This window comes from Gallus gallus, chromosome 2 (assembly GCF_016699485.2).
Source record: "Gallus gallus isolate bGalGal1 chromosome 2, bGalGal1.mat.broiler.GRCg7b, whole genome shotgun sequence".
NCBI lineage: Eukaryota > Metazoa > Chordata > Aves > Galliformes > Phasianidae > Gallus > Gallus gallus.
Genome location: NC_052533.1, coordinates 57,624,419 through 57,638,380, shown reverse-complemented (window position 1 = coordinate 57,638,380; position 13,962 = coordinate 57,624,419). Strand labels below are relative to the sequence as shown.

Genomic DNA, 13,962 nt, shown 5'->3' with positions numbered 1-13,962 from the left:
ACCTCCATTTCCCACTGGTGTTAGCACATTCTGACAACTGTGATTCAGTAACACACAGTAACATCAACAAGGATTCTCACTTCTTATTAGAGACTGCAATTTTATCTCCTGTTGTGCAAATAATTAGCCTCCAGATCCTCTAAAATCTCTGCAAATAAGAAACAGAATGACCTTTCTTTCCTCAGCAAAGTTATTATCTGCACTGACAGCAAAGCAACAATGATCAGATCTATTCATCTTTGTTTAACTAAAGATAGCTCTTATATCAGCAAAGTTGTCAGCTGGGCAACATGAACAGCAACAATTCTAGCCCACAGTGCAGGGCTGATATTCAGCAGTCCAGATGTATACTCTTTGGAAAGTTCACAATTTTACTGAAAGAAGTTCAGAAAATGATACCAGGAGCAGACGCCGCACCTGATGTTCTATGCAGATTTCCTCTTAAAACTGAGTTAAAGATTCAGGGGAAGGTGCTCTTCTTTCCCCTGGTATCTAGTGAAGGTGAAGAGTGAGAACAGGACCCTGCAGTTATAGAGAGAAGGGCCTCACAGCAAGAAAAGGAAAAGTAGCTTCACAAAGTAGAAATAAGGGGCAAATAGAGATAGTTTATGTAGAGAGTGTTAGAAAACAAGGGATTCCAAGCACTTTCACTGACACTAGGTCTGGAATAACAAGGAGAATGAAGGCCATAAATATAAAGACTGGAGAGCAGCTCAAAAACATTTGGCAGGGAGGTGATTAGATGTCTACAGGGCAAGCTGAAACCGGTTCAGGGGATGCCCCCCCTTTGGGGTCAGAAGTTTGCAGCGAGGAAGACTACGAGCCTTCATCATCATGACCTACTACGCACGCGCAAGGGGGGGAGGGACTGCATGCTAAAGGGCTCTCGGGAATGTAATGAATACGTATCTGAATTCCTGTCAACTATTTATTATGTATTAGTTTGACCGATATCTATAGCACGATTTCTCCTGGTGGTGTGCAAGTTAGGTGGAGTGATCCCCCTTGCACCAGGGTGTACGCGCGTCACCAATAAACACATACCTGCTCTATATCCTTACCAGCTATAGGGTCTGATTTCCACACATCAAAGGGATGATTAGAAATGGCACAAAGTTACACCAGGGGATGTTCAGACCAGATACCTAGAGGGTATTCAGACATTGGAACAGGTTTCCTAGAGAGGTGATTTATGCCCCATGCTTGTTTTTGTATAAAAGGCATTTGGATAATGCCCTTAATGATATTACTTTAAATTTGAGTCATCCCAAAAGTAGTCTAATAGTTGGACTCCGTGATCTTTGTGGATCCTTAGAACTAAATGATCTGTAAGGTCCCTTCCCACCCAAGCTATTCTATAATTCTGATTCTATTCTTCTTTCATAGTTGTAGCACAGCATTCACATTAACTTCTAAAAAATACTTAAAACGCAAAACTACAACACTCTTTGCCCTTGTGAGTTCTTGCCTCACTTCCATTATTTTAATACAAAACACCCAGCAATTGCACAGAAAATTACTTTCACTTTAAAAACTCATAATCCATGAATCAACCACTAAATGTACAAACAATAGCTTTTTTAGGGGCTTTGGAACATACATTTAATGGATAAGTTCAAAAGAATAACATTGTATTAATCAGAAGAAAGTTATATTTCACGCGCACATAATGACCTGGAGCTATGAAACACTGCAAAAGAAAGGTACAAAGCTATGAATTATGACTTCTGTAAAATCTAAATAAAAAAAAAAAAAAACTTCTTAAGCTAGGAAGTTACTTTGCAGAGAAATCTGGCATACAGCTGATGCAGCCTCTTGGCAAGACCACTCTTCAAAATCACAGCACGTCACAACCTATTGCAAAGCTATGCATTGCTGAGTAAAAAAAGGGAGGAAAAAACAGCCACAAGTGAACAGCACGTCCCTCTCTGCTCCCAGCCTAATTAAAGAAGGAAGACTTGTGATAACCAGACAGAGGGGTAAACTAGAAGACATTTTGTCTTTCTTTTCATCCCCCATTCAGCAATTCCACCAGAGCCTTGGCAATATGAGCATTTCTACAGCTGCTCACTGACATACTCTCAGCCCCCACAAATGGAATTTCAGAGGTGGTATTATCCACTTAGGAAAGATGAACTAGCTCCTGCTACACATCTCTCCTCATTGCTCACTGACAGCAGAATGTGTCTAGGCCCAAGCAACTGTCCTAAGTCAAACAGAAAAGCTGGGACAGAAATGATAGTTGAACTCATCTCCAGCATACTGGTGAAGTAGTGTGAGACAAAAAGGACTACTTGGGGAAAGACCAAGAAACAGCATGGAAAGAAAACAGAACAAGTCAGACAAAATGAAGGAAGAGCAACATAGACCCAAGAGGGAAGAAACAGTGTCAGAAGATAATTGGAAAAGAGTGGAAAGTCTAGATGGAAGAACAATGAAAGGTGACAAAGAGTAGGAGGGGAAGAGGAAGGGAACAAAGCAAGGTAGATGGAGAATGCTGCAGAGGTCATCCTGATAAACGGAGTGGCAACAGTTCAATCACAAAAGCTGTCATGGGTGCCACAGGACACCTTGTAGTGGTGTGGGCAGTCAGCCTGTTTTCCCAGGTAAATAGCTAGGACAAGAGGTAATGACTTTAAGTTGCACCAGGAGAGGTTCAGTTGGACATTAGGAAAAAATTCTTCTCAGAAGGAGTGGTGAGGTATTGGAACAGGCTGCCCAGGGAGGAGGTGGGGTCACCATGTCTGGAGGTTTTCAAGAAAACAGTGGATGTACCACAAAATGACATGGTTTAGTGGGCATGGTGGTGATGGTGATGGTTGGACTACATGATCTTAGTGGTCCTTTCCAATCTTAATGACTCTATGATTCTTCTTTGGTCTGACTCTGGAAGTTCAGGTCTTCATCTTAGTAAACAGCAATGGAGCAGTCAGAGTTAATGTCCAGGTTCTAGGAAGTCCAGAAGGATCACCTCTTTCCTATCTCAAAATACAGCACACATACCTTCACCTGCTATGGGCAGTGTCTTGAACTTTTTCTTCAGTGGGGAATTCTCATGATGCCACTCCACGCACTACTATTTTGAGTCTGGCTCATAATGGTGACATCATACATCATCGCTGGTAACAATATTGCCCAGGAACTTGTCACCTTCAGCCTTCATTTTATTTTTTTTTCCAATAGGTCCTGACAAAGTTGTTGTTGTGGTTTGAAGAGTTAGTCATGTGACAGCCCTCTGTCCCCACAGGAGAAGGAGGGGGAAAGAAGAAAAACCCGATTGAGATAGGAGAACTAACTTATCAAAAGGAATGTGAAATAATATAGAATAATTAAGAATAATAAATCAAACAAAACAAAACAAAAACAATGGGAAGAGAGAGAGAGTCTCAGATCTTATCAGCAGGTACACATGCCTGACCTCCCAGAACAAGAACTCCCCCTCATCACCCAGAATTGGAAATCACATAGGGAGTACTGGTAATTTCTAGAAATTGTAGTTCTCAGTATAACTTCCTCTCAGAGAACCAGAACTTATGTGATAATCGCTGAATCTGCTAGAAGCAAAGAACCCAGTAACTGCACCCGGAACTGTGCTTTAGCATCAAACAGCCTGATGCATGATATGGAATACTGATAAAATCAGGACACTTACATACGGTGTTTCCTATTTCTGTGTGAGTATCCGTGGGACCCCCCTAGCACAAACTTCATTGTATTCCAACATTGCCACCATCATTTCCAACGTATTGAAGCTGATATAAAGCTCTGTACACAGTTTCCTGGTCATAATCCACCAATTCGTACAGGTGAGCTGATCAAGACACTACTCATTTCATGGTGTGACACCTATGCATGGCTGTATTGACCATGGTTTACTTTTCATGTCATTGTCACCACTGCTGAAACATCACCCACCACCTCACTGAGCTCACATCCACTGTTTGGTTTCCATAAATGTTCAGCAAGTATCAATGAATGTCCATGGGTGCAATATTTTTGCAAGGAGGAATTCAATGACACACCTTTTCTTACACACTTCCACTTCAGACATCATTTTGTCAGGCTGCCCCTCTACTGCCTTCTGTCACACAGCAAGAAAATATAGCAGAATATTAGTGGGAAGGTTCAGCCTCCACTGCCATACCACCAACATTTGCCTCTGACATCATGGCCAACATAATAAAAAAGAGGCATTACTTTTAGGAGCAGACTGCATATATAAATATCACTAGCAATAGATTACTTCAATTAATATGGTGATGAAGATATATAGTCACATATATGCTGAATAATTTATGAGATGTGGAATAAGTATCTGTGAAAGATACACCACCCTCTGGTAATTCGTATTGGAATTATGTGATTTCTTGAGCTTTTATCATTAGCTATAAGCCTTATTCTTGAGACAGAGACTATAAATTTTGACATTAAATATTAACTATTTTATCTACATCATTCAATGACAATAAAGAAAAGAGAACGTGTGTGAAAACTGTCATTAAATATTAAATAGTAGGACTGAATGAACTTCTGTGTTTTCCAGATTATTTCTGTGTTGATTTATATATTTTAGGTAGGATAATAGCTGCTTCTTCAAAGAGTAAGTTTAAAGCTATAAACACACGAGTTAGCTTAACAAAGACACACGTACATGACTAGTTCTCTTCAAGAACATACCATTTTACTTTTTAAAAAGCAGATATCAGAGTTTCAGTGAAACAAATGGAACTTTAGATGCTTGCTTAAAAAAGGAAGCATGCACATAATCAGTAAGTAGCTGAAGAAATAAATACATGCATATTCTGAAATTCATCAGTTTTTACAGTGGTTTGTATTAACTTCAGACTCCATGTCATCTCCTGCGGAGTCCTAAACTTCTTACAAGACTGAGAGAATCACTGAATGGCTTGGGTTGGAAGGGACCTTAAAGAACATCTAGTTCCAAATTCCCTTCTATGGGCAGGGATACCTTCCACTAGATCATATTATTCAAAGCTGCAACCAACTTGGCTTTGAGTCTATAATTTGCAGCACCCTTCACCAATGATTTTATCAAGTTCATACCCGATAATGGTATGAAGGCTCAAAGCCTTTCTTTGAGCTAGGAGTTAAGAAGAAGGAAACCATGCTATAGGACTGTGAGATGAATTCAAAACACTAGCCAAAATAGTAAGACAAACAGAGGAATAAAGATCCTGACACATTAACTCTCAACTCAGTATCACCCACCTCTAGATATACTTGTAGAAGAATTGACTGAATGTATTCGGAATTTAGAAAGCTCTGTCTCTTATGATGCAAACAAATGCATTAATGTTTGTGCTCAAAGAGACTAACAAAAAATTAGAAAATATATTATTATATTCAAATATCATCACATTTGGGCTCTGGTAGTCTAAATTAGAAAGACTAATACTACTTGAATAACAGACCTGAAACAAATTAAGAGGGTAAGAAAGAGTACCTTCTATCTTACACCTCCACTCTGCCTTAAAAGCCCTTTCAATTTACCAGCATCCTTCATTACTAAATACACAGTACACTTAACGTTATCTTAAATTATCACCAGAACTTCCTGAAAATAATTTCCTATGATTTTATCCTTCATAATAACACGTACAAGTTATTGTAAGCATAAAATAACATGAGAAGTCTGAACAGACATTAAGAATTTTTTTTTCCAAGGGAAACCAGGCTGCCAGTGCATTCATACGTGAATAAAGTTATTTTACGGCAGACACTAAAAGCCTCGCTGCAGAGAGAGCTTGAGTGAGAGAACGGAAAGGAAAAAGACAACCCACATCCATCTGTATCGTGTGCAAACTGTCATGTTTTTCCTACAAACATAAAAAAGAATGCTTCAGACATGATCTGTTTTAGCCAATTTTAAGCCTCTGCTCATATTTATTTAAGGGGAAAGTCTGATTTTCTAAGAAACAGACTAACACTGTAGAAACTATTATACAAGATCAGATCTCTGGTTTATTTACACAAGTATCCTACCTGACACTGTGACAACAATGATAGCAAGGGAGGATTTTAGGAGGAAAAAGAAAAAAGAAAGAAAGAAAAAAAGAAAGAAAAGAAAAGCCAACAAAGGAAAAAGCATTAGTAGCCAGACAATGTTTAATCTATGGATTGACTTGAAATGCTCCTTCTTATTAGCCAATAGTTTAGAACTTGATGTGAATTTTTACATCACATCCACAGTTTGTTAAGAATGCCTGTTATAATGTTAGGTATTATCCAATGTAATATTTTAAAATGAAAATCTTCCTTTTTGATTTGAAAATCAAGACTGTGGAGTGTCCTCCTTGGAGATAACCAGCAGCCACCTGGAAGGACATGGGTCTGGACACCCTGCTCTGGGTGTCCTTGTTGGATAAAGGGTTGAACCAGATGGACCCAGAGGTCCCTTCCAACCTCAGCCATTCTGTGATTCTGTGATACCACTAGATGTGTAACCTTGTAAGTCTGATCCCTCAAATTATGTATAAGAATACATATATTTCAAAGAGCACTTCAAATAATGATCCTCACATTTGTTCTGGGATTTTTTTTTTTTTTTTTGGGGGGGGGCGGGAGGGAGGGGAGGTGTCAACTACATTCAGATGGCTTTGGCAGATGTTCAGGCAGGTTAAACCCTAACAGCCTTGAGGCAAGAACTGTGTGACAGACACGTTAGATCGAATGGATATGAATGGATTTTCTATGTTTGCATATTTTTGACATTTTTTTTCTGCCCTGCTCCACTGATTTGCCAGCAATCACCTCAGTATGTCAAAAGAAGCAGGCAGAAAAGCCAGTCATACCCTGGCCTGCTTAAAAGAGGCAAACTGTTTTGTTTCCTTGGTTAGGAAGGAAATCTGTAATGACACTGCCTTACTCCGTAATTCTTTCTGGAAAAGAAAAGACTGCATGTCAAAATAGAGCCAGGCAACTCTCATACAATGTGCCATATAAAGCAGTGCCAATGTTAATCAAGGGGAGAATGTTTCAAATTTTGCCTACTTTGATACATCTACTCATTTTCCATCACTGCTGGAGTTGCAGTCAGTGGACTCACAATGCTTATTTGTCTGATGAGGTTTTCCAGGAAAAGTTTTTGAAGGGGACAAGTTCACCACCTACCTCTGTTCCAAAATGTGTATTAAATCAACCAACTAAGAACTTCCCATGTCCCATCTACAGAAAGATGATTTGGTGGACATAGTTAATAAAGTTTTTGTGCTATATTTAACACAACATGTGGTTCTACGAACGAAAAAATATTCAACTACTAAAACATAAATTAGGAAACGTGGTATAAACCAGGCTATCAAGCTACAAAATAATATGTCTTCATCAGTAATTTTGACCATTCCAAGTAACAGAGAACAGAAATATGGTGTAGTGCTTATCTCTGCAACATGGTTCAACATTAAGCTGAGAGAATACCAGGACACTATCTGTCAAGGGAAATCTTTGACACAAAGAGTTTGGTTGGGCAGGAGGATAGAGAAGTTGCAACACTCCACACTATCAGCTTCCAGCTCCCACGGACTTGCTGGACGAGCTTCAGGTCACTCTTTCTTAAAGTGTGAAAACCACCAGGGAAAAAAAAAAAAAAAAAAAAACAGTCAGGAGATAGATAACAATTGCAGAGATGACCACCCTTTGAGGACATTGTGGTACATGTTCATTAAACTGCATCCCTACAAGCTGCTGTCCATGTTTTGACTACACTGGAAACCCAGGCAGGGTCATAGCTGAGTGAAAAGACCTTTGCTCTGGCTAAGTTGTGCTCCTCCCTTGTATTTTGCCTTCAAATGCCAGAGACTCTCACAAACAGACAAATACGGCCAAAAATATTCAGAAGTAGTATAAGAATACTTTGTATTACAAATGGAGATGTTCATTTCCTAGTACTTTTGACTATGTGGAGAAAGGCCTGCTATTCATTTTCATTGGAAAAAAAAACCAACAATGAAAAGCAAAACAAAGTGGTAGACATTGGTTCCCAAGCATGGAATAATGTATTAACTCCTCTTTTGGATTCCTAGGATTCAACAGAGGAAGAAAAAAATATTTCTGCATGCAGACAGTCTAAGAAAGTTATTATTTGAGAACTCACAATCTACTGTTAGCAGATCACTCAAGAATAGATCCATTTGTAAAATTCTCACCATATTATTGTTTAGAAAAGAAATGTTATCTCCAGACATTCTCAAAGAGAAGGATGTTGATAATTGTACCTATAGACATAGACATTTCCTATCTTTCTGAATGATGTTATTGAATTCCATGGGAATGTGCTCTACACACATTAAAGCACTTAATTTCAAAGTAATTAGTGTTAGGTAGCTCTAACAATCTTATATGTGCATTTTATTGCTTAATGTTAATGATGAAATTGATTAATTTTGTTTCTGGTACATAAACTATATCACTAAAAAAATAGTTTTCTTTATTTTTGTGCCTTTTTCACAACATCAGCACATAAAAAAGTTTTTGTGTGCAGACATCTCAAGAAGAATGCTGCCAATTACATAATATATTCCTTTCTTTTTAGATCTTACCACCAGGTAAGTTACCCAATCTACAATGCTTCAAAACACAGCAAAAAGAAATTGCACTGAGTGTAATGCCTTCAGGTTTAGCTGGGTTACAAGAGTGATTATGAAAAAGCATACAGTTTGACACTGCTATCTTGTCTGCTCACTTCAATAGAAATAGTAGCAACTGCTAGTACTCTTCCTTAGTACTGCTCAGCTTCATCACAAACAATGCATCTCAAACACCATTCTCCTCAAGAGGGTCATGTCTGCTTCCCTGTAAGTGGTGAAATGCATCACTCACTTCAGTGGGTCAAAAGAAACAGCAAATGTTTTGCCAGCAGCACCAGCTCTTTCAAAAATGTTGGGTTCCTCTACCAGTCCAGTAAATCTTAAACAATTTAGAAAATAATTTGGGTAAAGGGACTGAATTACCCCTTCTTACTATGAGACCCACCCACTTCAGAATGTGGTTGGCAACTATTACAAAATCTATTGCAGCCAGCACTTCTGTATTCCTTTCACAGATGGGAGAGTGGGAAAAGGCTGAAGATTTTAAGTGTCCTAGAGTGCTCCCTTACAAATTTTCAGACAAAATGACTGAAGTGAAAGAAAAGGGACAACTGGAATTCCTCTCCAAAGCACCATGTTCCTCCTTCAAACGTTTTGTTTTACACAGTGATAAACCATTTACCCAGGAAAGAGTTCCACTAAGAAGTAAGCAATCCACTAAGATTTAAGAGGTTCAAAATAATTACATATGGTTTCTCAAGTGAAATGAGAAGTGCAGGATACTAGCTACCATTCCTAAGGGCTTGTAAAGAAAAATGTAGAAAACATGAAATTTTAATTTCACTCCTCTGCATAGGAAAAAAAAAAAATCTTAATGCAGAGCACCAGGGAATAAAAAACAGAGACAGAAAGGTGAGGGGGAGGGGGGAGAAGGGGGGAGGGAGTAGAACATGAAGTGTTCTTTGAAACGTGGCAAATAAATATGTTTAAGCTGAACTAGAATAATTAAATAATGAGGATGTACTTCTTCTTAAAACACAAAGATGACTGAAAATCACTTTGAGACAGGAGTCTTTTGATAAGAATCTTCAGGCAACTGCTTCCTGGAATGTTTTCCACTTGACTGGCTGAACAAATACTGGGGAATTTAATTAGAGAAAGATAAAGTCTGTAAAAGTTCACAAGTCTGCAGTGCTCACAGTGATTCACCTGAAGATTTATAGGATGAAATGCTTTGGGTTTTCAAAAAAGAAAATAGTTCTTACTGGCTTAGCATACATCTCCTCATCAAGAGAAATCATCTGAGAGCAGGGATTGCACTCCATCAGAAACTCATTGCAAGGCTCTGGATTTCTCTTTCCATATTGTCTGAATTCAACCCAAAGGCATCATCTTCTTCAGTAACTGCCTGCATGATCACCTAGGTCCAGACTTGAAGAATAGTGCACACATCAAACTTCACATTCCCACATCCTCTAGTAGGTCTCCATACAACAAGGATAAAGAGGAGAGAACAGAGAGAAATGAAAACTTCTCTCAACACATTCTTCAGCTCAAACCATAGAACTGGCTGCCTTTAATAGCTTTTAGTTACAGAAGACTCACAGAGTATGGAAAATCTGAAGTGAAAACAGCAAGAAATCACTTCTTTAATAACCTCAGAGGATTTCCAAACCTTTGTGTCAGGAGCTGGAGAAGCAGTAGCACTAAATATGGAGAGAGAAATAACTCACTAAATTTGCTACCTACCCAAGTATGACTTGTTCCTCAGTCAGTGCCTGCTAAAAGGACAGAGAAACCTATTACTGCTTCTAGTACTCTTTCCACCATTGGGAAAACAAAAGAAGTAATCTGAAACCTTCTAGCCTAATATAAAGTCCACAAAAAAACAGGTATCTCTCTTGCCTTGGCAAGAGGGATCTCTTTCTTCCAGAAAACCTCTGCAGAAACTTTCTTTACAAAAACCCTCAGGACAGAAAAAAATACATAGAAAATCTACTTAATGGTACTATACTTGCCAGAAAAATTTACCTTCTTTAGCTGCTCTTAATGTATGAGTTCTGAGTGAGATTTGCCTAACTACAGTCTAGATGGCTTTGCCACTTGTGCATGGTACCACATAACTTGCTCTGAGTGACTCTTCCTGGTCAGGAGGTTGGACTAGATAGCCTCCAAAGGACCTGCCAAACTCAGCCTTCTGTAATTATTTGCTATGTCTCTATTTAGAGCAGTTCAGTACTCTGAACAGGAGGCTAGATCAAGACATAGGGATTTTGAGCTCTCTATGAAGAATTCCATATCAGCATTTCCCATCATAAGTCAGTGCATCTATTTATTTTTAAATGAAAAACGTATAAATAATCAAATATATCTGGAGTGGATAAACATTAAATACAGGGGCCTTCCCCTGAGCCCCCAGAACTATTAAGCTAAGCACTGACAGCCCTCACTGAAAGGCCAGATCTGACAGTTGTTTCCTCAAATGTTTCTAGCATGCATCAATGCATCTGTAAAATTGAGGATATATCATGATAATTTCAAGGAAAATAAACTATTCAGCTTTTTTACGCATTATAAAGGATGAATATTTCTAGTCACATTCCTTCTGATGCAGTCACCATTCTTCAATAAGAAAAAAACTACTGAAAAACAGTTGACTAAAATTATATCCACTTACCAACAACAGGACAAAATGACTCAAGACTGAAACAAAATGCAAATTCAACAAGCTTACTCAAAAAAAAAAAAAAAAACCCCAAAAAACTCTTACAATACAAAAGATAATATTGCACTGTTCTTTTCAAACTCAAATTTACAAAATTCTTCTGAGAAAATAAATTCACAACTCATGATTCTAGGCAAACGCAGACGTAAATACTGTGCTGTTGGATGATGTACAGTGAAATTTTAAACCTCAGGTTATTATTGCACACTTAATTACGAACACAAATAGCAGTTAGAAGCAGTGTCAAATGCTATGAAGTGTATAATTTACTTCTACTTAAAGATATTAATTGGTCTGTATTAATGACTTTCAGAACTTTTACTATTGAGAAGAAATAGCGTTCCCAGTACATCAGCAATGTAGCAACAGAAGAGCCTTCTAGACATTCATTGGCTTAGCAGGAGATAAAAAGCCACTATGCTACGATTGAGTTTATCTCAGTACTGACCATTATCTTGCAGGAATCCCGTGGAAGCTGTTTGTTTTACTTTTGCAGATTTGTTAGAACTGTATCCTCTGGATGTAGAATCCTCTGGATTATGGCATTTTTTGACCTTCTCTTTTGGAGGCTGAGGTGAGGAACTCTTTTCCCCAGGGTCACTGGATGCAACGGTAGATTTAGACTGCCGATCGTTTCCCTGAAAGGAGGCGTTCATAATCATCACTGATGAATAAGATGAAGTTTACTTTTTAATTTCAACATTGTTCCAAGTTTTAAATATCTATGGAATTGTATCAGGTGTTAAAGAGAAGTATTAATATACAATCAATACAGTTAAAGAATATCTAAAACAACCTGGAAAACTGTAACTGTCTTATCAACTTGCTATATGATCTGATTGATTAAATGGTCCTCAGTGATTCACAGAAGAAAACAGCACAATTACTGCAAGGAAAAAAATGTTTCATCTGATGGTTGGGCCTGGTTAGGCAAATGGTTAGGCACATCTTTACATGCATATAAATAATAAATAGCTGTATTTCAGTCATGCATATGTGTATCTCATGTATGCATATGTGAAGATGTAACTTGTGAATAAGTGACTGCCTGTGTAAACGCAACATAGATATTAACCTGCTAAGTGTCAAAAGTGGCTGGGAGAGGGTGACAGACTTTATGCGACAGGAGCACTGGCTAGCAAATGAACAGAATGGTCTGCCAGCATATCACCTCTGAATCACCACCAAGGAAATTAGCCAGCTCCTCTGCATCTTGGGTTGTGAGTTCAGAATAAGCAACAGAAACCCGAACCTGATGTTTTCAGCTTTTGTTTATGTATGGTACTGAATATAGCAATAATTCTAGTAACTAGAGATATTATTCACAACATTTTTCCCCAGTCTAAATTTGTTCACAAGAAATATTATAAAAACCTTAGCTGCACATAGCAGCCTTTTAGGATGCTGTTAACCTCGTACTAAACTGGGTTAAGAGTTTAACAATTGAACCACTGTTGCCTCTCAATAGGGGATGTCACCCTCCTAATTCTTTCAGTTAAATGGCATATATAGGTTTCTACTAATCCGGTTCTGTCAAAATACTCAATATAACAGCAGAACACTGAAGCAGAGGGCAGAAAATCATATCAGCATCTGGAAGCACTCACTTTATCACAGACACTGATAAATCATGGAAGGCAAGTACACCGTACTTTAGTGTTTTGCTTGGACATTTTAGAACTTGCACACCAGAAAGGACTTTCATTCAGCAAGAGTCTTGGGTACCTCACTGCTGAAGTTAAAAGCAATATCTATATAAAATTAAAATTGCTCAGAAAAATATGTCCTGAACAAACTTTGGAATCTCTTAAAAATCACTTTCAGACACCATCCCATCCTGCGTGATTCTTCTGATTTTTGAATAGTCAACAGAGATCAGTTCTACTTAAAATATTTTACTTAAATACCACCTAGGCTTTACCATCTAATCAAGCACTTATTTATCAGTATCACTGAATCTACCATTTATCCTGTCAATATAAAGAAAATTGAGAGCACAGAAGTATTTCAGCCTCTTCTAATACAAACTTGAGACTGCTACTCCCAAGGAATAATAGTAAAAATATGTAGAAACCAAACTTAAGCAAACAATTTCATGATCTATACCAGTTCAATCTCTTTCATTACAATCTCTATATGGAATAAAAGTGATTAGAAAGTTTTCTCTATATGCTTTTAAGTATTAGAAGATAAAAGAGTTAATAAATAATTGCTTGTAAAAATGTTAGAATTTCAAAGCTCATTTATTCAGTAACAAACATTACTTTGAAACTATATTTTTTACGCTGCGTTTCAAGAGAATGGAAGTGAGACTTGTATATTCTATTCCTTATTTTGTTTAGATGTTCCAGAGGTTCTGTTGCTGTTGTAGTTGTTGTTTTATTTGTGAATAGTGAGTGGATATGATCAACTAACACAATTAGAATGTCAGACTGCAAGCCTGACTCTCTGCTGTCTTATACAGTAAACATCACTTGTACATAATTGGTGCAAACAAACATTTACATTCTAATTTGGCACTAAGTGTATGGTGAACTCATTTTTACACATGTAAATAGCTCCACTTGATACAAAGCAGTGGATGCTTAACCTCTGTATTGTAATGGTTAGCTAGGGACAAAACACATCAGGCAGGAGACTGTTTTAGGGCCTTATTCAGACTCAACATGCAGAAACACCTTTTTCTGCAAT

General features: G+C 37.9%; 1 protein-coding gene across 9 annotated transcripts in view; it reads right to left on the bottom strand.

Moving 5' to 3' along the window:
- The window catches only part of DCDC2 (doublecortin domain containing 2), a 59,467-nt gene that overhangs the window by 19,443 nt on the left and 26,062 nt on the right, over window positions 1-13,962 (bottom strand). For all 9 annotated transcript variants that reach the window (XR_005857265.2, XM_004939618.5, XM_015275947.4 and 6 more), the window contains one exon: window positions 11,720-11,909. Coding sequence is in view for 8 of the 9 variants with exons in the window: in XM_004939618.5 (XP_004939675.2) it covers window positions 11,720-11,909 (190 nt within the window). In the remaining variant the exon portion in view is untranslated. The remainder of the gene's footprint in view (window positions 1-11,719; window positions 11,910-13,962) is intronic.